We start from the raw sequence: 26,928 nt of genomic DNA, 5'->3' as shown, positions 1-26,928 counted from the left end.
TTACAAAGAACAAAGTTTGTGGTTCAACTGCTGATTGATATTGTGATGGGGTTAGCAGGACTATGGCAAGACAGTATATTTGGCTAGAGAAGAAAAAAATCAGCCAGGAATATTCAGCTTGGCCAATATTCTGTGTTCCCTGTTGGAAGGGTGCATGTGTGAATAGCAATGAGCACAGGGCTAGGCTCAGCTGTGAAGCACCCAACTGTGAAGTAGCCTGACAATATTCAGTGTCAGGCTCACTGAAAGAATAGCCACTTTGCAAGACATATCAGTGAGTGGCTGATGGCTGGAATTTTTCCAAAGCTTGATTCAATATTTTCTCGAGGGACGGGAGATGTGAAGCAGTCAAATGCTAAGATCTTAGCAGAATCTTTTGGAATACTACCTTTCTCTTCCAAAAACTGAATTTAACTGTCTCACCAAAACTGTTTCCTCAAAAACTAACTAAATGCAAATGCTTGTGAAGCAGTGTTAACATCTTAAGGTTACAGGTTTGTAAATATGGATAGAAAATGGGGTCAGAGTTACAAATTTTATGTTTTGGGAATATGGGCAGTGGCATACTGGTGGAGTTAGAATAGTCCTCTAAGTTGGTTAGCTTCAAACTGTAATTTGTGAATATATTGCAGTTACATGACATTCTTATACTCACTGCACCTTATTAATAGTGGAAATAAATGAATGAAGTATCTATATTTATATCACTCATGATGTCAACACATTGAAAGTACTTAATAGCCAATGAAGTATTTTTTACAAGTAGTCATTGTACTTGGGTAATATACAGAGTAGCCAATGTTTGGACAACATGGTGCTATAAACAGCAATGTGCTCTTTGTCACGTAATCTGTTTTAGTGATGCGGATTGAGTGATAAACATTGGACATGACATGAAGCAGAACTGCTCTCCTTCAAAATAGTGCCATTTGATCTTTTGCATTCATCTGAAAGGGCAATCCAGGCTTGGTTTAACACTTAATTGAAAAACAGCATCTCAAACAGTACACCACCCTCTCAGTATGGCATTCGATTGTCAGTTTAGATTTTGTGTTGAAGGTTCCAGAGTGGACTACATGCTTCGAGGTGCATTTGCTATAAACTGAGCAACTGTTGAAAGCTTACCAGAGTATGAAGCATTCTCTTTGAAAGAGAATAGAAGATAATACCAGAGACAGGAAAATGAAAACATGAAGCAACATTTTTCTATGACCATTGACCCCAGATGTCAATCCAAAATGCCACCAAGCCAGGTTTCTAAGATAACAATAATTTGGTGTGTTCCAGTTCCCTCAGTGAGTCCAGGTTGCTGTAGTAGCAAGCACTTTGCACAGACTTGTTATAATCTAAAGCTATGGATTCAGATAGTAGAGGCTCCAACTTTCTTTCCAACACAAGGTGTACCAGGAATCTCTCCAGTTCTTACCACCTGTCATTGATAAGTGTTGGGAAGAATTTGCTGGTTGATAATCACCCTGTGTCATTCCATTATGAATGCACCTTCCTTGCCATCAAGTCCAGCGAGTGATGGGACTTACAGTTAGTGTATTGAATTCGAGGCAAGATGCTACCCATTGTGTCACAAAGTTCATCACAACAAACAAATATTAATAATTAAAAGAGCCATGTGTTGTATATATTGAGGAACCAACCATTACCAACTCATAATTTTGGTACACTCCTGCCACTAATCCTCTTTTCTAGATAGTTCCTATATCAACCTTTTCAGAGATATACTGATACCTCTGAAACAGGTGGGGCTGGAACTCAGGCCTTCTACTCAGAGATAGGGACACAACCACTGCCACCACTAGAGCCCTTTCAATCCTCTTTTAGGACAACAAATGATTAGACAGTCCCCAGTGGGGCACGATAACAAAAATGCAATCAAACGGTTAACAGAAACATGTAAAAAAGGGATGCACCTCAGGCCTGCAGTGCCCACTGGTCTCTAACGGCCTCTTTTGTGCTAGTGGACACCACATGCTCTCTCTCAATAGACACAAGTGCAGATGTAGCTATGAATAATCCTCTAGTTTTCTTCGTTTTATCTAGACATATTTTTATGTACCTCTGAATATTTCTTGTAACCACCAAATCTAGTTACTTTTCTTTACTTATACCCCACCACTAAATCACCCATGCTTCTAATAATAAAAACCAAGCACAGCCCCTTCAACAAAAGTGAGGAAAGGTAGGGAGATAGGAAGGGAATTAAATTAAAATGGAGCTGGATAGGGAAATTTGCACATTGTCCCCTGTGGTGGCCACTTCCCTCTGAAAATTTTGAGGCCATTGGTGGACACTGCATTCTCTGTCTCCAAGGACAGATGGGCTTGAAAGTAGCTATGGAAGAGAGAAATGCATTCTGGAACTGTCAGTCCCTCCATGGCCTGCTGCCTGGACCAAGTGATGGCAACTTCAGGTAAAGCCAGAAGCAGATCCACAAGGAAATCCACCTTTGTCTGTCCACTGCACTGGATGCCAAAGATCAGAAGCATGGGGGCTGAAGTGTAAATAAAGTAACAAAGGATATTTCAAATAATTGAAGTGAGTGTATTGTCTCCCACAGGCAACATACACATGGTCCACAGATTCCACAGCACTGCAAAATAAACAGCTCGGTTAGGAATCTGTGAACCATCTTAATATATGGTACCTGAGACTATTGCATGCAACACCCTCCACCCAAGGTCCCTGATGGAAAGCAGGAGAACTCTCACATAGAATGCCCTCTGCTGGGGATACCCACTGCCCAATGACAAAATAGAATATGAAGGCAAGGCAAAGGAGAAGATGTGAATGGTATACAGTGGCAGCCCATACAGGAGAACCCACTGAGCCGGGATAACTTAGGTTGCAGGAGTTTTTGGAATCTGAAGCCAATGAGGAATTCCATATGCACAGGAGAAAGAACACCACACACCTGAATGTCTTCCACCAATGCCAGATGTCTGATCTGAGCACCACCATTTTCAGGTAAAGAATGATATTGGCCATGAGCAAGACATCCTCCCGTTGCTATTTTTGTTACCTCTGTGATAACATCAAGCCCAGGCCTCGACCAGCCAGTACATTCTGGACTGTGCCATCACTTGAACCTCTGATGTTGAAGGTATGGATTCCTGTACACCAATCCCAGCAGTAGAAATCAACCATGTGTCAAACCTTGATCAGATACTTGTAAAAGACAGGCAGTGTCCTGAGGGATACCTGCAGAACCTCACAGTGTATACGTAAGATATGTATACCGTAATTGCAGTTGAGTATCTGGTGGAAGAAATCCATCACCAGGACTCACAATGTGGGAGGACGTTTGATGTAAAGTTAATGCTGCAGTGTGTGAAAATGGAACTTTGTCATCTCGGTGCAGATGAACATCAGCCTCTGATCAGACCCTCTGCAATGACCCAGTGATTTTTTTGTCCCAGGAGGTGTTACCCCACACACTCTGGACTTTCGGTACAAAACTGGGGTGCAGGTCAAAAGCACAAGCTGGTACCACAGCACGGAGGTCACCAACGTGTATATGACCAGCACTCAACCCCTGTAAGATGGCACTCAGAGCAGCGACATTTGGCACCCTAAATGAGCTAAAGCACCTCAATAGCCAGACACAGGACAGTGGTATCATTGGTATTGAACTGCCAACCTGAAGGTCATAGTCGCTAATTCTATCATGTTAGATATTTTTTAATTGACCTGTTCAGTGATGTTATTACACAGTCTGAAACAGAAGGGACCGGAACCTGAGTCTCCTGGTAGGGACACAACAATGCACCATAAAGGCTCTTTCAGCCTTCTTTTCAAACAATAAATGATTAGACAGGCCCTGATGGAACAAAAAATATAATCAAACAGTTAACAGGAACTTTTAAAAAATGAACGGCAACTTATTGAACCAAAGTAACATTATCTGGAGTGATGATGCACCCATCCCCAGTGGTGCTCAACAATCTCTCAGGCCTGTACCATGCTGTTGCATACCACATGTTCCCTCTCAATAGAGAGCCAAGTGCAGATGTAACCGCAACAATCCTCTTTTCTATTTTTCTTAATTTAATTAAAATTTCAGTATCTGTTGTGGTGGGGTGCAAACTCATGTACTCAACAAATCAAGCTTGAGATTCTGGATGACTAGTCTAGTGATATCATTACCACCTTTCATCTATTTTTCCTAATCAACCTGTTCAGAGGTGCTATTACATATCTCTGGACCAGGTGGGCCTGGAACCTAGGTCTCTCGGTTCAAGTGGAGATGATCACTGCACCATAAGAGGGCCTACTATTACCTTTCATTCATGATTAAGGCAATCCATGATTGTTTTATGGCCACCATCACTGAAACTAACTCAATCTTCTTTTCTCTTTTGGGTTAACAGCCTATTTGGTTAACAGTGATAGAAGATGAACCACTAGTAAGTGTTAATGAAAAGAGGTACTTGTCTTACCAAGATGTGGTTTACTGCATGATAAAACAGGTACAATTTAGATTGGCTAATAGGACATAATAGCTAAGTCTATAAAATAATGACGACACATCTGTCACCATTAGGATTTTAAGCTAATGTTCTCTTTTCTGCTCTCAAGAATATAAGACATCTGGTTGGAGAAGTTTAATGCAGTCTAAAACATTTATCTTTTCATCATCATGTGTTCTGCTGCTTGCTCATTTGCTTAAGCCTTTGCAACTGCTGACTGAGTATTTTTAAAGCAGTAAAGTGTGTAAAACTGTAAATGCATTTGCCCTCTGGCACCTTTTTCTCCTGGGTCCAACAGATTTTCCAAAATTGTTACCAAGCTGTATTTAAACAATGATGCCACCACTGCCACCGTGTGTATGTAGCTGTGGAACCAACTACAACCAGCTAATAGTTGATGTAAAGTGCTTCAGTTAATCCTCCTGATCTAAGCTTTAACAAAAAGTTAAAAGCTATGAATCACTTAATTGGTTGCTTATTCGCATATCATCACTAAAACTATCACGGGACAATGATGACACATTTGTTTCCATTGGGATTCCATCGAGAACTTGGCTTATCTATACTCAACACAGAACTGTATGATGTCATTAGATTGGGTGGGACTTAATGTAAACTCCAATATTAACTCTTCAAAAACTATTAAATGCTTCAGAGGAATGGGATTCATCTTTGGGGTGATGGCTCTTTCACTTTACCACATCTACCTTCTGACTACATTGTATTGTCGCTTAACACTGTCACACTTGTACAGTACAAAAGTGTTGACAGTATAGATCAGAGTCATTGGAGGATCTGTTATCTTGTATGATGTGGTGTACGCACTCATAATTTGGATGACCTGACTGCTTCAGACCTAGATATATTAATGGTCTAATCTTTGTAAACATATTACATTTATATTGTGTCAGGATAGGCTGCTCAACTGTCTTCAGCGTTCTTGAGAGCATGGATTGATGAGTAAACAGCTACAAGTATTGCAAGCCTCTACTTGGTTGACAATAGAATGATTTAAATATTTGCAAGTGTAAGTGTTCTTATAGAACAATTAAATCAAATAGATAAATAAAGGGGAAATCTCAGATTGTTTGATTACATTTGCATTTAAGAGGGCAGTGTTTGGATCAATTAGTTTCATTTATTCCAATCATTGTGATAAGTAACCACAGAAATCATGTTAATGTAAACTTTATCATTAATGTGACTATAGTCTGTAAAGTAATTTCAGGATTGAAACTTTTAATGTACCAACCATACCTGCCTTATTCACTTGTGGTTGAACTTTGGCACTACAGAATATCATCTTCTTTGCATCAATGAATAACCGGTAATAACCTGCTATCAAACAAGCGAAGTTTACAGCTTCAGTTGATTCCATTAGCAACACGATAGGCTGAAAAAGAAAGCATCAAGATTAATGTTGCAAGTTGTCAGGAATGATTAGGATGGACTTAATAAAAATGGCCCTGTTGCCAGCACAGCATCAGAAAGTCTTTCAAGTAGCCTCTGAGTGTTGCATACATAATTGCACTACACTAAGTGGTATTGAGTTGTGTTAATCAGTAAAGTCTGAGATTTAATTACTGGTCTTGACCATGTTCAATTAACCCAGGGGTGCGGGAGTAGAGATCCTAAATATTTCTGAACCAACCTGTTCGGAGATAATTATTACATCTGGAGCAGATGGAACTTGAAACCAGGCATCAACAGAAGTTGTACAATGGATCATATCCTCAGAGTCAATAAGGAAATATATCAGCTATTGTTCCTTAAATTGAGGTCTATCGAGTAATAACGAATGCAAAGAGTGTGTGTGTGTGTGTATGTATGTGTGTGTGTGTGTCTGTGTGTGTGGACAATTATGAGAGCATGCTTAATCTTGGCTATGATGGGTACTAGACATAACTTATCATTTCACTAACTTGCCAATAGCCATTGTTCATACATAACCAATGACCACATGGAAGAAGTGTTGAATGATATGATGAAGAAAAAGAGAAGTAAAGCATTTTGCCTGGTGATGGGTATATGGCTACCTTTTGATAGGTATACCGAGACCAAGAATATATATATGGAGTTATCTGGAATCTTAGCTGCTTACTTCATCAATATCGATGGAAAAAGGAATATGAAAACAGTAGACTGATAAATACAGATGGTCTGTCAAGTCTATCTCATTCAGCCAGGTTGTAAGGTGGTAACATAACTTGTAAAACTCCCTACCTGCCTGCAACCATATCAGAATGCACTCAAATACCAGTGAATGAAGGGCTTATGCCTGAAATGTTGATTCTACTGCTCCTCGATGCTGCCTGACCTGCTGTGATTTTTCAGTGCCACACTCTTTAGTCTGATTTCCAGCATCTGCAGTTCTCACTTTCTCCTCCCTGAGATACCAGTGGCACTGGCTGTATCACTCAGGGCATAACAAGTTAATTTGTTTCCACTTCCAGGAGACAAATTGCTTGTCGAAGGGATACAGGTATATACCACAGAAATAACTTTGCAATTGCTCCTTTATAATTGTATCACAATTTTATTCCTTTTTAGATACTATTTTCTTCAGAGGCCCAACATAATCCTGACCTGGACTCTGGCTTCCGTCCATTTCTTCCTTTCAGAAGCCTGGTCGGTAAACCTGGTTATAAAATATCACAGATGAAATTTTGATCCAAACAGAGAAATATGTTAAAACACAGAAACAATTCATTCAGTCTAATAAGGTCTATTTATTCTACAGTAGTAGTCAGTTAGCAGTTAAGAAGGCGTATGGGATTTTTGTCTTTATTAGCTGACGCATAAAATTTAAGAGCAGGGAGGTGATGCTTGTTGTTTAGCTCACAGCTAGAGTATTTTGTGTAGCTCTGTAATCCATATCACAGAAGGGATGCATGGCACTGGAGAGGGTCCAGAGGGAATTTACCAGGATGTTGTCTGGGTTGGACAGTTTTAGTTACAAAGAGAGATTGGATTGGAGTTCTTTTCCTTGGAACAGAGGGTACTGAAGGGGGAGCTGAATGAGATGTATATAATTACGAGGGGTCTAGACAGAATAGTCAGACAAGAACCCTTCCCCCTAGTTGAGGGATCAATGACCGGGGGCATGATTTGTAGCAAGGGGCAAGAAGTTTAGGGGGAAATGTGTGGAATTTATTTTCAGCCAGAGAATGGTGGGAACTTGAAATTCATTGCCTGTAAGAGTGGTAGAGGCAGAAAACCCCAAGGTATTTAGATGCACAGTTACACTGGGAAGACATACAAGGCTATGGGCCATGTGCTAGAAAATGAGATTGGAATAGTTAGGAGGCTTGTTTTGACTGGTGCAGACTAGTTGGGTTGAAGAGCCTTTTTCTGTACTGTAGCCCTTTGTATCTATGAACTGCTCATTGTCTATGTCCTTTCTTCTCCTTTTCTTACATCTACCTAACCAATCTGATCTTGAATGACACTGCCGCAGTTTTAGCTGAGCTGTAGTTGAAGACAGTTGTGGAAGTTCAGGGACATTTAATTTCTACATCAATCACTCACTCTGGAAGGGAATTCCACAGCCTTACAACTATTCGATTTTAAAATGAATTAGCCTTTTTATGTTAATACAGTAAGCATTCAGACAAATTGAACTTAAGATCTTTAGACCATAAGACATAGGAACAGGAACAGGCTGACCTAATAACCCTCAACTCCACTTTCCTGCCTTTTCTCCAGATTCTCTTACTGATTAAAATTCTATCTCAGCCTTGATTATACTTAATAAACCAATCTCTAAAACTCTCCATGGAATACAATTTCACTGTCCTCTGAAAGAAGAAATTCCTTCTCATTGTTGTCTTAAAAGGACAACTCTTTATTCAGAGATTATTCTTTCTCGTCCTAGACGCTCCCACAAGGAGAAACAACATTTCTGCATCTAACCAGTCAAGTCCTGAAGATCTTTCACATTTCAATAAAGGCTCCTCTCATTCTTTTAAACTCTGAGTACAAATCTAACTTATACAATTTCTCTTCCCAAGTCAGTCCAGTGAACCTGCCCTGCACTGCTTCTAATTCCAGTATATCTTTCCTTAGATAAAGGGCCCAAAACTATACACAGTATTTCAGCTGTGGTCTAACTAGTACCTTGTATGGTTTTAGTAAGACTTTCCTATTATTGTGCACTATTCTCTTTGAAATAAAGGCCAATATTCCATTTAACTTCCCTATTGCTTGCTGAACTTGTGTGCTAGTTTTTGAGATCTTTATACGAAGACTTTCAAAATCCTTTCCGCAGTAGCTGTTTGCAGTTTTTCTCCATTTAAATAATATTCAACTACTCTATTCTTCCTGCCGAACTACATAATCTCACATTTGCCCACATTTATATTCCATCTGTCAGTTTTTTTTGACTTCTAGCTTAACCTATCTATATCCATCTGCAGACTCAATATGTCAAAGTCACCTCTTGCGTTCCCACCTACGTTTGTGTCATCCACAAACTTGACAAGAATAAATTCATTTTACACAACTAAGCCATTGATATATATTGTAAATAACTGTAGACCAGCCCTGACCCTTGTGGCACTTCACTAGTGACAGACTGCCATCTTGAAAATGCTCCCCTTATCCCAACTTCTATGAGATTGTCATATCCTCGATCCATGCTACTGAGACAGCTCAGTGGTTAGCACTGATGCTTCACGGCACTGACCCCGTTTGATTCCACCCTCTGTGTGGAGCTTGTACATTCTCCCTGTGTCTGCATTGGTTTCCTCTGGGTGCTCTGGTTTCTTCCCAGTGTCCAAAGATGTGCAGGCTAGGTGGACTGGCCACGGTAAATGCAGGGTTATGGGGACAGGGTGGATCTTGATGGGATACTCTTCAAAAGGTCAGGTACGGACTTGATGGGCCAAAATAATGGCCTCCTTCTGTACGGTAGGGATTCCATATTACCTCCAACACCACAAGCTTTTATCTTATTAAGTTACCTAATGTGTGGGACATTTTATACATACATTACTTTCCCTTTATCTAACCTGCTTGTTACTTCTCAAATAATTCCAATAACTTTGTCAGGCATGATCTCCTCTTCATGGAGCCATGCAGACTCTGCTTGGTTAAATTATATACTTCTAAATGCACTGCTTTACGTTTTCCCAAAACAGATGTTAAGCTAACAGGCTTACAGTAACCTTTTTTTTAGATCTCCTTCCCTTTTTAAGTAAATTATATATTGGCAGTTTCCCACTACTCCAGAATTTTTCCAGAACCGAAAGATTATTGGAAGATGACTACTAGTGCATTCATTATCTCTGTAGTTGCTTCCTTTAATATCTTATGATGCATCCCATCAGGTCCAGGGGACCTATTGGTCTTTAGCCCCATTAGTTTCCCCAGTACTTTTTCTCAAGTGGAGTGGTATCTATTATATTTATTTTGTCCTTTTTTTTCCTTGAATATTTAGTATTTTTGGAATACTATTAGTGTCTCCTATCGTGAAGGCTGATGCATAGTGTTTATTCAATTCCTCTGCCATTTTCTGATTCCCAATTGTTGTTTCCCAGCTTTGTTCTCGAAAGGGCCTACATTGACTTTGGTCTCTCTCTTCCTTTTTATATATTAAAATAAGCTTTTGATGTCCATCTTGACTTTACTTGTGGGTTTGCCCTCAAAGTTTAACTTCTCAATTTTTTTCGGTTATCTTCTTTTGGTTTTTAAAATTTTCCCACTACTCTGGCATACTTCTTGTAGTGATTGTAATGAGGTTAGCCAAGTGGATGTCATAGAATATGTGTTCCCTGATTCAGGCTGTTAATCTGGTCCAATCAGGAAGCCCTGGCTGACAGATTTAAACAAAACATCCTGGCACTCAGAGCTCTGAGGGAGCTGGATCAATGTCAAGGATTCTCCATGTGTAAATAAAAGGTGATTTGGTGACAGGATTCAGCCTCTTTGGAATTACTTCACTCCTAATATTTGCCACATTATATGTCCTTTCTTTTAATTTGATGCTTACCTTAACTTCTGGGCTTAACCATAGTTCACTTATCCCCTTCCTAGAAACCTTTATTCTCACTGGGGTATATCTTTTCTGTGAATAATGACTATATTCTTAAATTTCTGCCATTTTCCTCAATTATCTTTGCTGCCAAACTCCTTTCCCAGTCCATTCCAGCCAACTCTACCCTCATACTTTTGTAATTACCTTCATTTGAGCTTAGCACAATTCTGATCCAAGTTCCTCCATCTCAAATTGAATGCTAAGTTTTATCATATTATGGCCATTGTTCCTGGAGAATCTTTTACTTTTCTTTACAATTTCTTAAATTTGCCTCATTACACATTACTTTATTAAAAATAGCTTGATCCCTGGTTGGATCCAAAAATTGTTCTAGTAGCTTTCCTGAATATAAAATCTTCCTTGAGTCTACTCTGACAAACTGACTAATCAAATTTACATGAAGGTTAAAGCCACCAAGAATTCATGGACTGTCCTTTTTACAATCCCTCATTACCTCATGATTTATATTACTGCGACCAAATTGCCTGTCAGGGTCTGTAGACTACTCTGATCAGTGTGGTGTTCTCTTTGTAATTTCACATATATATCCAGTTAGATTATACATCTTCTGCTTCAAGGTCATTTCTTGCTCTAATACTTATTCCATCCTATACTAACAATGCTATTCCACCACCTTTTCCTTCCTGCCTCTCCTTTTGAAGAGTCACTTACCCATGAATATTTAGTTCCTAGCTTTGCTCTCCTTCTGACTATGTCTCCATAATAGCTTTTAAATCCTAACCATTTGCTTGTAATTGCACTATCAATTAATTTGTTTTGTTTTATATGCTATGCACAAACAAGTAAACAGCCATTAATTTTCTCTTCTTACTATTCCCCCACTCCCATCCTTTGACCCTATTTACTACAGTTTTTCTGTGATTGTACATTCTGTTCCTTCCTCACCCAGTCTGGGTATCATCATCCAAATCGCTGTACTGTAATGCTGTCATATCCTCTTGCTTTCCAATCCCCTACTAATTAGTTAAAACCTTCTCAACAGCGATAGTCATTTTATTTACCATTCCTGTTGGAGTGTAGGGGAGAAAGTAAATGTATTGTTCAGAATATTGGCTTTTCACATATAGCAGAGATCAATTTTGCTGTCACCACACCTTTGCACTAGGAGCATTCTATTTATGTTTACAAGTATAGTTAAGAACTAGGTTTTCAGTAGATTGCAGAAGTGATAGGTTCAAGATGTTTCCATTTCTAATTTAATGTGATGCAGTTTGTAGAAGTCTGACATGCCATGGAAAATCTCAGAAGCTCTTTTTTTGCTCCAAGCTTCTCTTGCCATTGGCTCAGCAAAATGCAAAAGGCTGATATTCTGCACAATACAATCTTCCCCTCCCCTTTCAATACATATTAACCTTTTCTGAAGTTGCCTGAAGGGTTATAATACCATAATAACTCAAAACAATGATAATGCTACAGTTATCAACAAGGATGCTTTGTAGCTTTGCCTAGAAATGATGTGACTGGATTATTACAGTGGATAGAATTTAAATGCATTTTAGATGCTATAGAGAAGATGGAACATTACATTTCTATAAATGTATTCCTACAATTGTCTGGATTTAATTTAGTAGACAGTTTATTTCAAATGTACTTTAATTTAAAGGCATGCTGATTGTCTCCCTGGCAACAGTCCGACATTAAATCAGTATAGTTGCTATTATGACATTTGATCCTGAGATGGGTTTCCTTCCTTGCATTCATGCCATCATAAAGACTGCCTATTTCATCACGGTAATGTTGTCTGAACCCTTTCTCATCTCATTGTATCTGCTGCTGAAACCTTCATCTATGCTTTGTTTCGTCTTTTATTGACAACTCCGACACACACTTGGCTGGTATCTCAAATTCTATCCCGGTCTGGAACATCTAGAAGTCTGCTTCCCATATTTTAATTTGAAAGAATTCCCATTCCCTCTCCACAATGCTCATTGACCTACATTAGATCCTGGTCAAGCTTCTGAAGGCATAATGTGGAATGTGCTGCATTTGTCCATTTGACTCCAACATGATCTCAAACGGTTCCAGGGTTACCCTGTTATAGCTGACAGAAATTCGTACCCTAACTTTCCTATTTTTATTGTAAAAGTTTTACACTTCTCATAAATGTAGCTGAGGCAGCTTTGAAATTTCTCTATGTGTCAGTGTGTCTACATGTGGTTTATATGGACTTCAGTAAAGCCTTTTACAAGGTTCCACATGAAAGGCTAATCCAAAACAAGTTGCAACGCGGATCCAAAACTGGTTCACAAATATGAGGTATAATTGGAAGCGTGTGACCAGCGGTGCACTATAAGGTTTGGTGCTGGGACCCTTGCTGTTTGGATGCAAATGTGGAAGGTATAATTAGCACGTTTACAGTTGACATAAAAATTGGTTGTGTCATTGATACTGAGGAGGATGGTCTGAGGCTACAGTCTAATATTGATCAGTTGGTAAATTGGGCAGAGCAAAGGCTTTTCAAATTTAATCCAATAGATGCAAGGTGATGCATTTTGTGAGGTCTAATTAGGGAATGATATACACAATGAATGGTAGGTCCCTAGGGAATAGTGAAGAACAAAGGGACCTTGTGTATGAGCCCATTGATAAATGAATGTGTCTATATACATAAGCAGGGTGGTGAAGAAAGTATATGGGACGCTTGCTTTCATTAGCCAGGACATATAACGTAGGAGCAAGGAAGTCTTGTTACAGCTTCATAAAACATTGGTTAGGCCACAGAGAGAATACTATCTGCAGTTCTGGTCATCACACTATAGGAAGGATGTGTTTGCACTGATTAGGGTGCAGAGGAGATTTACCGTGATGTTGCCTGAGTGAAAATCTCAATTATGAGGAGAGACTGGATAGGCTGCATTTGTTTTTCTTTCAGCAGAGGAGGATGAGGGGGAATGTGATTGACATACACAAAATTATGAGAGGCATAGACACAGTAGATCGTGAGAATCTCTTCCCCATGACAGATGTGTCTAAGACCAGAGGGCATAGGTTTAAGGTGAGGAACAAGTGCTTTAGAGAAAATACGAGAAACAAAATTTTCACACAGAGGGTGACAGAAATATAGAATGTGCTGCCTGAAAGAGTGATGGATGCAGATACTTTTTCAACATCCACGAAGCAGCTGGATGCATGCTTCAGGCTCACTGCCTTTATTCCTGATGAAGGGCTTTTTCCCGAAACGTTGATTTCGCTGCTCGTTGGATGCTGCCTGAACTGCTGTGCTCTTCCAGCACCACTAATCCAGTGCATGCTTAAAATGCCAGGGCATGGTAGGCAATGAACCAAGTGTAGGCAAATGGGGTTACAGTAGTTTGATGTTTGATGGTCAGCATAGACATGATGGGCTGAAGACCCTGTTTCTACTTCCAAATATAAACAACTTCTAACAAGCAAGGACAAAGGCAAGTTAAAGATAATATTTACGAAGCTTACTGATGCCGATGCCTCAAGTTCTTTGGGAAAAGAAACTGAAGGATCTGTTCTTACAACGTGTAAGTTGACCTTGAGCTTGGCATGCTCAAAGAGCTGATGCTATTCTGGCATTCTGAATAATTATCCTGTGTTTATTGGCAATCAGTATTTAAATGGTTGATTAACATAGGGTAAGTTACCAACTCCTGAAATAGGGTTTATCAACAGTATTTAGAGACACGACAACATTTGTCAGATAGCAATTAATGCCAGGCAGTTATCTCATTCAGATGGAAGATAGACCAAAAGTTAGAACATGGATCACAGAATATAGAACAGTACAGCATTGAACAGGCCTTCCTGTCCACGATGTCTGTAACTATCGTGATGCCATTCTGAACTAATCTGCCTGTACATGGTTTGTATCTCTCTATTCCCTGTCTGTTCACGTGTCTGCCTAAATGCCTCGTAAACATTGCTATTGTAACTTCTTCAACATCTGCACTGGCAAGCCATTCCAGGCACCTACCACTCTCTGTGTAAAACATTTTCCTCTCACATCTCCCTTAAATGTTTCCCTCCTCACCTTAAACCTATGTCTCCTAGTATTTGACTTTCCACTCTGGACAAAAGGCCCAACAATCCACCCTACCCATGCCTCTCTAAATTTTATATACTTCTATCAGGTTTCCCTTCAGCCTCCGATAGTCTAGCAAAATCAGTCAAAATTTTGTTCAACTTCTCCTTACAGCTAGTACACTCCAATCCAGGCAACATTCTGGTAAACCTCTTTTGCTTTCTCCAAAGCCTCCGTATCCTTTTTGTAGTGTGGTACCCAGACCTGCACAAAATACTCCAAATGTGACTTAATGAGAGTTTTATACAGCTGCAACATGACTTTTCCAACTTTTATACACAGTCCCACATTGAGATATCAGTAGGTGTGCTCAGCCAGGATTTGCACTCGAATAAGGGTGACATTAGTTTGTCGGGAGATGTCATAATTGTTGCGATCACTGCAGTCAGCATTGTTCTTCCACAGGGTCATAATCTTTGATGGAGTCAAGCATGCTGTATGCCTTCTTTATTAGCCTATTGACTTATGTTGCAACTTTTAGGGAGCTATGGACTTGCAATCCAAAATCCTTCTGTAAATCAATGCTCCTAAGGGTCATGCCATTTACTGTAGACTTATTTCTAACATCTGACTTCCTAAAATTCATAACCTTACATTTGTCCAGATTAAACTCCATCTGTCATTTCTCTGTTCAACTTTCCAACAGGAAATAGAAAATTTGCAACTTGTCTATATCCTGCCATATCTTTTGACAACCTTCCACGTAATTCCGAATTCCACAATTTTTAAGTTGTCTGCAAGTACTAATCATTTATTCATTTCACAAGTAACAGGGGTCCCAACATTGATCCCTATGCAACACCACTGGTCACAGACCTCCAGTCAGAAATATACCTTTCACAACTACCCTCATCTTCTATGATCAAGCCAAGTGTGTATCCATCTTATGAACTTACTGTGGATCCCATGTCACTTAATCTTCTGGACCAGCTTACCATCAGGGATCATGTCAAATGCCTTGTTAACGACCACTGCCCTTCCCTCCTCAATCACCTTTATCATTTCCTCAAAAAACTGAATCAAATTTATGAGCTCAAGTGGGAGATGGCACGGGGCAGGGTGACACTAGGCACATGGACACACAAGATGGCCACTGAACCATATGTTGGCCACTTGACACACAAGATGGCCACCAGACCACAAATGGAGAGAGTCAGCAGAGCAAACACAGACACTGCCTGGGATGACCAGAATGGCAGCACAATGCACCCACAACCTAGTTGATTAGTTTAAGGTGGATGTGGGAGAGAATACACATGGGTAGCGTATACTGCCCGCCGAAGTGTCTGGGTCCAGCCAACACCTTTGATAGAAATGCTAACTGTTTGATATGGACTCAATACAAAATGATAATATCCAGGGCTGCAGTAATTGTCTTTTTCAGGAAGAGCGATTAGCACCCATTACTACAGTAATGGACTTCTGCAAAATTGACAATGTCTGCACTGAAACTGACAATGACCATGCTGAAATTAACAAAGGCTGCGCTGGAACTGACAACGACTGCACTGGAACTATCAACAATTCTGCAATGTTACAATAAACAAGCTATGTTGCAAAGACAATAACCTCATCATTGACCTATTATATTACAAAATGTATAAAAGTATCTTGACATGTGCTCCAGGTGGAGAGAAGACTTGCAGCTGAGCACTGTGCTGTTGGTGTCTTTTTCTCTCCAGAGTTCCAGTATTTCCTTGTACAATAACCTCTGTTGTTGAACCCCGACTCTGACTCCGAGGCTAGTGATTTTCCCTATAACAATTGGTGCTGTGAGCAGGGTTTTTATTACTGGTATCCTGGTCAAAGGCCACGATCGGGGGACCGGAATAAGAACCAACTTGTTCCTGCAAACAGGAAGTCAGACCAGGCCAAAGACACAATTTAAAAAGATACACCAATTGTAATGTCCAACTTGCTTCAGTACTGAGTAAAAAAATATAAGTGCATGTCTGTGGAGAATTAGTGTTAACTGTATTAACTGTTGTAAGAGCCTGCTGCTTGTGCTGAAACAGCCAGAGGACAAGATAGTGTATGTCTCAAAAACCCTGCCCTAAACTAGTTGTTAAGAGGGGTTTGCCCCCCCCCCCACCTCCACCCCCCCCGCACCACAACAGCGCAAAGGTTGAGATTTGAAGTGGGAATTGAGGTGCCAAGGGAACTAGGAGCCGTAAAACACAAGTGGCAAAGTCAGGTAATGTTGGACTCTGTAGGGGTGAACAACAGAGTCCAGTTAGAGTTTAAGTTAAAAGTTGGGTGCTGTTTGTCCTTATAATTTCCAGTGTGATGAGGAAGAGGAGCTAATCACTCTGACCGAGAGCCAAACCTCAGTGGAGCGCATGTTACCAAGGTGGGGATCGTGGACACGGTGAGTAATCTGTCAGTCCACAGTAGAAAGACAAAGCTTGAATAGTGGCGATGGCCAGGAGATTAAAGAGTCCCGCTGGTAGAGAGCACACCGGGCTAGAGGTAGGTTTCTGGGCCTATTGGGGGGTGTTGGGTCAGTAGAGGTGGCCAGGAAGGTAGAGGACTCCTGGTAGAGAGCAAACACTATTGGACCAGCATTCCTGATGAAGGGCTTTTGCCCGAAACGTTGATTTCGCTGCTCGTTGGATGCTGCCTGAACTGCTGTGCTCTTCCAGCACCACTAATCCAGCATTCCCAGCCAACTGGTAGGTACCGATTGGTAATGGTGGCCAGGAGGTTAACAGAAGTTCTACTGGTAGAGAGCACACCTTGGTAGGAGGCTGCTATGGCCGTATGGACAGAGCTGGGACAGTATAATTGGCCAAGGGGTGGAGAAGACCCCACTGGTTAGGAACACTTTACTGTTAGTGGTATCCGGGGAGTACACAATCTGCTAAATGGCAGATCAAAGTTTTAAGGGGGATACTGCAGATTCCCTTATGGAGAAATACAAGGCAGATATACAAGGGTTAATAGAGCAAATGAAGAAAAGTGGTTGGGATCCATCCAAAGCATTAGTACAACAGATACAGTGGGTAGATAAACAGAAACAGAATAAAACTAAAAAGGTAGGGTAATGTTAGTGTCCCAATTAGCAGGCCTAATTGAACAAGTGAGAGTGTCCACGAGTAGATGGAGAAAGGACCAGGAACAAGTTTAAGAGCTGGAGGGTAGAATACAAGAATTGGAGCAGGAGCTGAGCAGGATGAACAAAAATTCAGATGTGGATTTGCTTCCTCTCTACGAGGTCATCCAACAGGGACCAACTGCTCCCTCTATTGGGTGAACCGTGCAAGAGTATAACTAAGTGCCAGTTACTAGAAGAACAGACTTACAGCCCATAGCGAATTATAAACCCTTCACCCCAGGGAAGAGGCAGCAAATTATGGCATCCCTATGCAAATTATGGCCCCAGAGTGCAAACACCAGGTTCTGGGAAGAGCTGGATAGTGTATGGGTAGGGCATCACCTACACCTGAGGGCCATACAAATGGAGACAGATAGCTGGCGGACCCGACCTCACAGCAGCCCGAGACTTTAGAGGAGGATGGTGGACACGTGCCATCGCCCTTACAGCTGAGATAGATGCCCAGGAGGCCCCCTTCGCCGACTTTAAAGAGGAAATCCAGAGGGTGCTAGGAAATGCTCCCACAAACTGGAGCAAGATCACAACCACTAAGCAACTTAAAGGGGAAGGAGCATCTGAATATGGGGAATGATTATTTAGGGTCTATCAAGAATGCTCAGGGCAAGCAAACCCTGATCGAAGGGACTGGGCATTCATCCAAGCTTTTAGAGATGGGCTCTTTAGTGCTCACCAAGCCATCCTGAAAATGGGAGTAATAATGTTCCAGGATTATGATGATCTCATTGAGTGGGCTAGCGGGGTGCAGGATGCAGAAGCCACCGCAACATAGGCAAGACCTGACAAAGCAGCCTACCGGAATGGAAGCGAGAGTAGAATAAAACTTGCCTGCCACAACTGTGGCTGGCAGGGACACTTTGCTAGAGAATGTAGGGCCCCATGAGCAGGGAACAATGTAAAATAATTCAGTCACTGCAACAGAATAGGACACATGGAAGCAGTGTGCTGGGAAAAACATGGGGCACCCCCAATTACCACCTGGAACACCGTGGAACCATGGGAATCTCGAGGTCAGCAGAGCTGACAACCAGCTGCCTCCGTTCGTGAGGGTAAGGGAGAGGAGAGAATTTACATACCCACAGTCGTAGGAGGGAGGAAATGAGAGATGCTAGTGGACACAGGAGCCACTGTATCCATCACAAACCCTTACACCACACAAACAAAATGATTCACTTAACTGGGGTAGAAGGGGATAAAACACCAGCTTACCTAAGCAAAACTACCCACGTAGAAATAAATAACATATATATTCCCATGAGATTCTATGTATGCGAAAATAATGAGGGCACCATAATGGGCAATGATCTCATGAGAGAATATAATGTTCTAATCGATTGTGCAAAAGGGAGATTGATTTGGCCCAGACAGGATGGTTGAAAGACCGAGATTAGGAAACTTACAAGTCACCCTGAAACTATTAAAATGGCTACTGTCACCAGTAGGGACTGGAACCTTGAAAAGGGGGGATTTGGAGCCATCTGTGCCTCCATCCCCGGAGCCTGGGCAGAAACAAAGTTAGATACAGGTCCAGTTAACATAGACCTGATAAGGGTTCCCGGACATGAGCATAAGCCTCACTGCCAATACCCAATAAAACTCGAAGCAGAGAAAGCAGTTGGTGGAGATAGTGAAAGGACGAGTGAGACAGGGAATCCTGAGAGAAACCACAAGTAAAACTAATTCCCCAACGTGACCAGTAATAAAGTCTGATGGGAGCTACCGGCTCACCATTGATTATACAGGACTAAATAAGGTCACCCCCAAATTGCACCCCATTGTAGCAGACCCCTCCACCATTTTAAACAGCTTGGCCCCCGAACACAAGATTTTTTACTGTTTTAGACATAGTCAATGGGTTCTGGTCTATTCCGTTACACTCGGAGTTCCAGAATAAATTTGCTTGAACAGTAAGGGGCAGACAGTACACATGGACTTGCCTGCCACAAGGGTTCCACAACAATTTATCACAGGGTGATGTGCGACATTCTGAAGAGAATAGATTTACCAGAGGGTAGCACTGCTCTCCATTATGTTGATGATATCCTAATTGCTCCAGAGTCCAAGTTAAGACACCAGGAAGCTTTACGGAGAGAAAGTGAGGACTGCAGATGCTGGAGATCAGAGCTGAAAATGTGTTGCTGGAAAAGCGCAGCAGGTCAGGCAGCATCCAAGGAACAGGAGAATCGACGTTTCGGGCATAAGCCCTTCCTCATTCCTGAAGAAGGGCTTATGCCCGAAACATCGATTCTCCTGTTCCTTGGATGCTGCCTGACCTGCTGCGCTTTTCCAGCAACACATTTTCAACCAGGAAGCTTTATGCCTAGTATTACAGGAATTGGCAACTGCAGGGTGAAAAGTCAGTCCCACAAAGGCACAGATTGGCAAAACACAAGTCATCTCTCTGGGACACCAAAGAAATGCCCAATGACTGCAAGTAGGCAATCCAACGGATGCCATGACCTGCCACTGTCAGGGTAGTCAGAAAGGACTTGGGGCTATTCAGCTACAGTCGGCGCTTTATACCCGAGTTTGCAAAATTGGCTGAACTGATCCAGAGATTAATTAAATGAGGCAAGCCCGCCTTGGAACCTGTAACCTGGGGGGCAGAACTGGAGGGGGCATACAGTCAGCTTAAAACTTGACTCATATCGGCCCCTGGGCTAGGGCTGCCAGATCCCAGCAAAGATTTTCATACCCACTGTAATAATGAGGGAGGGTTTTACTCTGTAGTAGTCACCCAAGACCAAAGTGGGGATATAGATGGGGATGAAGATAGGAGTAGGCTAAAGGATACCCCCTAGACACAGCTGAGGGGACCCTCTTCATGGATGGGTCATGAAAGTATCTAGCATGGCCGCCCCAAACAGGACGGGCTGTGGTAAATGATAAGTTAAAAACAGTTATGTCTGGAAGGATTGATGGAGGTTGTCCACACAGGTAGCAGAACTGGTAGCGCTCACCAAAGCACTGGAGCTAGCAAAAGGAAAAATTGTGAATATAATGCAGACAGTCAATATGCCTTCAGTGTAGTCCATGACTACATGGTGGCATGGGGTAGAAGAGGGTTCACTACCACAGGGGGATCCCCTATCAGACACCAATTAAGATTTCAGGCACTATTGTGTGCCAGTGAACAGCCAAACGAGGCTGCAGTAATAAAACTAAAAGCCCATCAAAAGGAGCTTGCAAGAAAGCTCAGGTTGGCTAAAATTCAAAGGAAACCACACAGTGGACCAAGCAGCTCAGAAAGCCCTCGAACAAGAAGCCATTGACGAGGCTGCAATAGCAAAAGACGCTATCCAAATTCAGCAGCTACAGGAGGACACCCCACAGGAAGAGAGAGAGAAATGGGAACTGAAGGGAGCATTGAAAGAGCAGGATGGTGTCTGAGGGTGAGCAGACAAGGTGGTAGCACTAGCGCGTATGCAGAACACATTGCTTGAACTGCACCTTGGGCTCTCCAATACAGGTAGAGAGGCCATGATAGCAAGCCTAGGGAGACAGTGGTGGTGGAAGGGGATGGGAAAACATGTGGCCAAGTACTGCCACAGATGCATGGTTTGTGCACAACATAACCCAGGGATACCCATAAAAGTTAGGATGGGACACCAGCCCAGACCAAGGGGACACTGGGAACAACTTCAGATAAATTTTACAGGCCACTACCACCCTCCCGTGGAAAAACATACTGCCTGGTCATCATAGACCAATTCACCTGGTGGGTAGAAGCATTCCCAACCAAAAGCTGCACTGCGACCACTGTGGCCAGAATATTAGTGGAGGAAGTAATCCCAAGGTGGGGGGGGTACCTCTCCAGATTGAGTCCGACCAAGGGACGTATTTTACAGGCAAGGTCATGAAGACTGTCTGTCAATTACTTGGCATTAGACAAAAAATTTCACATTTCCTATCACCCCCAGAGCTCAGGGATGGTAGAGAAAATGAATAGAAATTTAAAAATACTTTAGCTGATGCTATGCAAACCTCAGGCAGAACATGGGCTGAAGTGCTGTCAGCCATATTGATGAAATTAAGAGCCATCACGAATCAGGCAACTGGGCTAAAACCATGTGAATTAATGACTGGGTGAGCAATGCAGTTGCCGGAGACAATAATCACAGGTGGCGCTGATGTAGGTCCACGAAAAGACAAAATTCGGCGCTATGTGATAGAATTAAGCGCCCAATTGAAAGAGATGTGGAAATCTGTAATTGATAAACAGGACAAAAAGGCCAAGGCCGGGGAATTTGAAATCTTCCCTGAGGTCCCAGCAGCAGGAAGCCGTGTCCTGGTGCGAGCCCTGCCTGACAAACCAGGCTTTGCCCCAAAATGGAATAGGCCATACGACACGATAATAAATGGGGACCCCTGTACCTGCGTAGATACTAAAGGAAAAAGCACATGGAAGCACTGGACCCAACTAAAACTGTTTAAAGACTCCTATGACCAAACTAATGTAATTGACCATTCCCCAGGTGCAGATAGGAATGGCAGACAAAATGGTCATCCCGGGGGAGAAAGGAAAACACAACAGAACAAACCACACAGAAGCACAACTGCACTTCCTAACAAAAACAAAGACTCTGACAGATAACTTTATTTAACTGCAAAATGTATATATCTGTAATGTATTTTACTGTGTTTAAGTGTTGCGACTGTTCTATAAAACCTCTTCTATAAAATCCACCTAAGTTTGCATAAGAACTGAACTGTCTGCTACCCACTGATACGATCAGTAGAATCTCTATTTGTGGTCATCCCAGTATGTACCCCTATAATAGGCACCTCGGAAGTGCCGTGTAAGGGCAGATAGGAAAATACCAATGGGCAGTCCAGGGTAGATGTGTGCAGCTGGGCAGGACCACTGGCCCATGGGACCAGGTCCCCCAAGCCTTGGGAAGGGAAAACCCTTAAAACCTGGTAATTACCCACTCGGTTTCACAGGGGAGGGATGGGGATGCATTTATGCCCTGGTTCCCAAAAATGACTCATGCATCCAGACACAATGCACTTATTAGTACTGTACAGTCACCAGGGGACAGTTTACCTGCACCTGCAGCGAGCAGGCATGCTTGAATGTGACCATGGGCAGATAATTCATATGTGGTCAGTGCAATGGCACCCATGTCAGCTCTGCCACCTGGACGTAACCATTTGATACTTACCAGCTGGGAGGAACACCCAGGGATCGGCTGACATAGGTGGACAGACAAATGGAAGGACTGCACATTGTATGTTATTGAGCAGCGAAGGGATTTGTTTTTCTATTTAAGAGGACTTATGCGACAGACACCTCAGACCTCCCAAACCAAAAAGACAGTAGGGACAACTGCACCCCTTACTGTACCATGCCCCAGCAGGGGACATGTTCAGAGAAGATAGTGACCCGCTCCATCAGTCAGGAGTTCTGTGCCGACAGGCAGATCATCGTTGGGATTTGGATTCTTGGGATCTCTAACTGCAGCAGCAGGGGTCATCAGTGCTAAAAACCAAAATTACCTTGTTTGTGGCCTGACTATTTTAGGCAATAATACCTCCAAAGCTCTGGAAGCAATTAATACAGAGCTGACTGAACACACAGCAGACACAGCAGATGTGTGATGAATTATCAATTAGCACAGCAAGGGTGACAATTGTATCAAAGATGTCATTGATTACTCTCATAACATTAGAAGCCATCAAGAATATCCGAAACCAGCTAGATAATTTTTGACAGGGAGCCACCTGGCTGGCTAAATTGGTTGCTAGGTAAATCTTGGGGACCCTATTTGGCACCTGGGATAGTTCTCCTCATTGCACTCATGCTGGTATTCTGTGTGGGCCTTGGGTGTTTAAAGCTCTGCTGTAAGGTGTTACTGACGTGAACTGTGCCAGCAGCGAGTGTCAGCATGAAACAGCCCCCAACGAAATTGGCACTCAATGATACCCCTTGGGAGGAGGACCTCCGAAAGATGACCTACATCTACATGGAAACTGGGTGGTCTGCGGGAGATCTCCAAAGTCGTCTCCTTGACCACAAAGGGGGGAGTGAAATGGGAGATGGCACAAGGCAGGGTGACAGTAGGCTCACGGACATACAATATGGAGAGAGACAGCAGATAATGCGTCGGGCTACCAGAATGCAGTCACAACCTAGTTATTAGTTTAAGGTGGGTGGGGGAGAGAATACACGAGTAGCATATACTGCCTGCCGAAGTGTCTGGGTGCAGCCAAGAGCTTTGATACAAATGCTAACCGTTTGATATGGATTCGATATAAAGTGCTAATAGCCAGGGTTCCCGGTGGAGAGAAGACTCGCAGCTGATCACTGTGATGTTGGTGTCTCTCTGTCTCTCTGTCTCTGTCTCTCTCTCTCACCAGAGCTCCAGTATTTCCTTGTACAATAAACTCTGTCGTTGAACCCCGACTCTGACTCTGAGGCTGGTGATTTTCCCCACAACAGAGACAAGCCATCCTCCCCATTAAGCCATGCTGACTGTCCCTAATATGTCCACTCATCTTAAAACGTGAGTAAGTCCTGTCCTATGGATCTTCTCCAATAATTTCTCTGCCACTGATGTTGAACTCACTAGCCTATAACTTCCAGGCTTATCCCTATTGCTCTTCTTAAACAAAGGAACAAACACTGGCAATTCTCCAGTCTTCGGGGACATTGTCTGTGACAAAGATCTCTGCCAAACCTCCAGCCATCTCCTCCCTTGTTTCCTTCAGTATCCTGGGATAGATCACACCCGGGAGACTTTAGTGTCTTAACATATTTCAAGACACAACAACATCTCCTTCTTAATGTCAACATGCCCCAGTATATCAATATACCTCTCTCTAATCTTATCATCATCCCTGATCCTGTCCTTGATGAATACCGATGTGAAGTACTCATTAAGGACCTCACCCACTTCCTCTGGCTCTATGAATAAATTCCTTCTTTTGTCCTTGAGTCGTCCTACCCTTTCCCTAGCTACACTTTTGCTCTTAATATTTTCAATCCTACTTGCCGAGACATTTCATGCCCTTTTTAGCGCTCCTAATTCCTTGTTTAAGTTCATTTCTGCTTTTTTAATACTCCTCATGGGTCTTAGTTGAGAAGAAGATAGAGGAGCACTTCAGCTGATAGAAAGGATGCTGTCTCCTGTTACACGTCAAATAGCTTTAAGTCTAATTAATCAGTATATCATATCTAAACTGCATCTAAATAAATTTCATAAATTATCTGAAAACTCTTTATGGATAGTCAACAATAGTTCAAGTCCCAAAATCATGTAAACTAACTTTACTTGTTTTGTTATCATGTAAAGAGGGGATCACAGCGAGCAGCATTAGAGATCAGCCAATTTTATCCAACAGATTAAATGGAGCACCTCTCCTCACATGGTCAAATGCTATTTGAGATCCATGAAGACAATATCTAATGGTCTCCTATGCTCATTGTATATCTCTTATTGGAACTGTTCAACTTAAAAAAATCATGTCAATTTTAGATCTTCCAATTCTGAAATCACAATGAACTATTGGTAGATTTTGCACTCTGATAAGAGTGACATTAGTGTGCCATGATAATGGTTACAATCACTATGGTCAGCATTGATCTTGCACAGGGTCATAATCTTTGACTGATACATACATATCCTTGGGCAAATACCCCTCCCACCAGCAGTGAAAGACATGTTTGTGCAGATACAGAAGAAGCGCCAATTTGCTAAGTTTGGTGAGTTTAGCCAGTATAACATCAGCATTGGAGTTCTATCCATGACAAATAAGGCAATAGTAGGTTGACTTCCTATCATGTCTTGAATTTTCTCAGTGAATGGGTCCACTCTAGCTAACATACAACTCAAGGCAGTGTTCCACCTCAGGTCTCCAAATGTTTATTGAAATCAGTGATGACCTCCCCTGTCTTTGCTCACAAACACATTCTCTGTTTTGAAGGACATCTCAATATGTTAGCCAACTTGGAACTAATACTTATTGGTACATTCCCTAGTTGTGTTTTGGACTTTATTTTGAGAGGTCTTAGTGGATTTGGAGTGTTCTCATTTATAATTACTGAGAGTTAATTGTTTGGTCTCAACAATTAACAATTTTCATCACCAATGGGATATGCTGATGCTTCTCACCAACTAGGCTAGCATCTAACACTGTTGTTTATGCCAATTGAGTTTAGATCACCACACTCACAACTGCTATCTTTCATGCTGTGTTAATGCTGCACAATGAAACTTGAGAAGGCTCAAGTAGTCAGCATGTTTTTCCTCTTGCTTCCTAAGTGTTAAGAATATGTAATTGTAGGTACTGCCATAAGGTATGTTCTACCTCACTTTGGCATGCTGTGTAGAATATGAAGTAATATCTGCCCAATTGAGATATGGAACTGCTGGTTTTTAATCTGGCTTTGAATAAATAAAAACCTTCAAGGGTTGCATCCTCATCCTCCTGCATACCAAGTAGGATCTGTTCACAATCAGTGCTGTGGTAGCTACAACTGTTGAGAATACTGTTTAGTGAGCCACATCTAGTGAAGATCATATCCAGCTCGTGACATTGTTCAGATCTTGGATATTATTAGGACACCTTGTGGCATTGTTTGTTTTGAAAGAAGGTGTTAATTACACAAAGCTTGTGGTAGCAGCAAAGCTCAAATAGTCTTTGCTCATTCTCATTTATCTTTTCCAATCTTAATACCATGGCAGGAGGATCAATCCTCATAGTCTGTAACTTTCTTTCTATATAATCCCTTACTGGATAGAGATGTTCTGAGTTACTTGATAGCAGTGTCAGGCTCCTCTTAGAACTGTCCTTTCAATGTCATAATGGAGCACAGCATTGGGCACTCATGAAGTTCTCAGGCCCTGTTTAAGTTGAGAGGCAGATTGTCAAAATGTGTTCTGTACTCATTTGTGTTAGAATCTATACAAAGAATATTGAGTTCCTTACAGTGAAGCCTACATATTGCTCAGTTTTCCACTGAACTCTCCACCTTGCCAAATTAACATGGAAGGTGGAATTTTATGAGGGTATGGGCAATGTTGGCCATGGTGAGATTTGTGGTAGAATCAGATGAGAGTTGACCTGTTTCAGCATCAGGAGCATCTCACTGCATCTTTCATCATTTTGTCAAGTGGTGAAGTCTGTCTTTTGTGGGCAGCAGTGAGTTGCCAATTAAATGACAATTATTGATGCTTAAATACCTTATTAATAGCACAACTCACCTCATTACTATTCTGGTTATTATGTT

At 41.8% G+C, this 26,928-nt stretch overlaps 1 protein-coding gene across 1 annotated transcript in view; it reads right to left on the bottom strand.

Annotated features, from left to right (window-relative positions):
- The window catches only part of frmpd3 (FERM and PDZ domain containing 3), a 533,212-nt gene that overhangs the window by 35,667 nt on the left and 470,617 nt on the right, over positions 1–26,928 (bottom strand). Inside the window, exon 15 of the mRNA XM_072595141.1 lies at positions 5,739–5,874. Coding sequence (XP_072451242.1) covers positions 5,739–5,874 — 136 coding nt within the window. The remainder of the gene's footprint in view (positions 1–5,738; positions 5,875–26,928) is intronic.

The sequence above is a fragment of the Chiloscyllium punctatum genome, chromosome 25 (assembly GCF_047496795.1).
Source record: "Chiloscyllium punctatum isolate Juve2018m chromosome 25, sChiPun1.3, whole genome shotgun sequence".
In the NCBI taxonomy this organism is placed as follows: Eukaryota; Metazoa; Chordata; class Chondrichthyes; order Orectolobiformes; family Hemiscylliidae; genus Chiloscyllium; species Chiloscyllium punctatum.
Note: the sequence above shows the minus strand (reverse complement) of the source record. Positions and strands in the feature narration are given on the sequence as shown.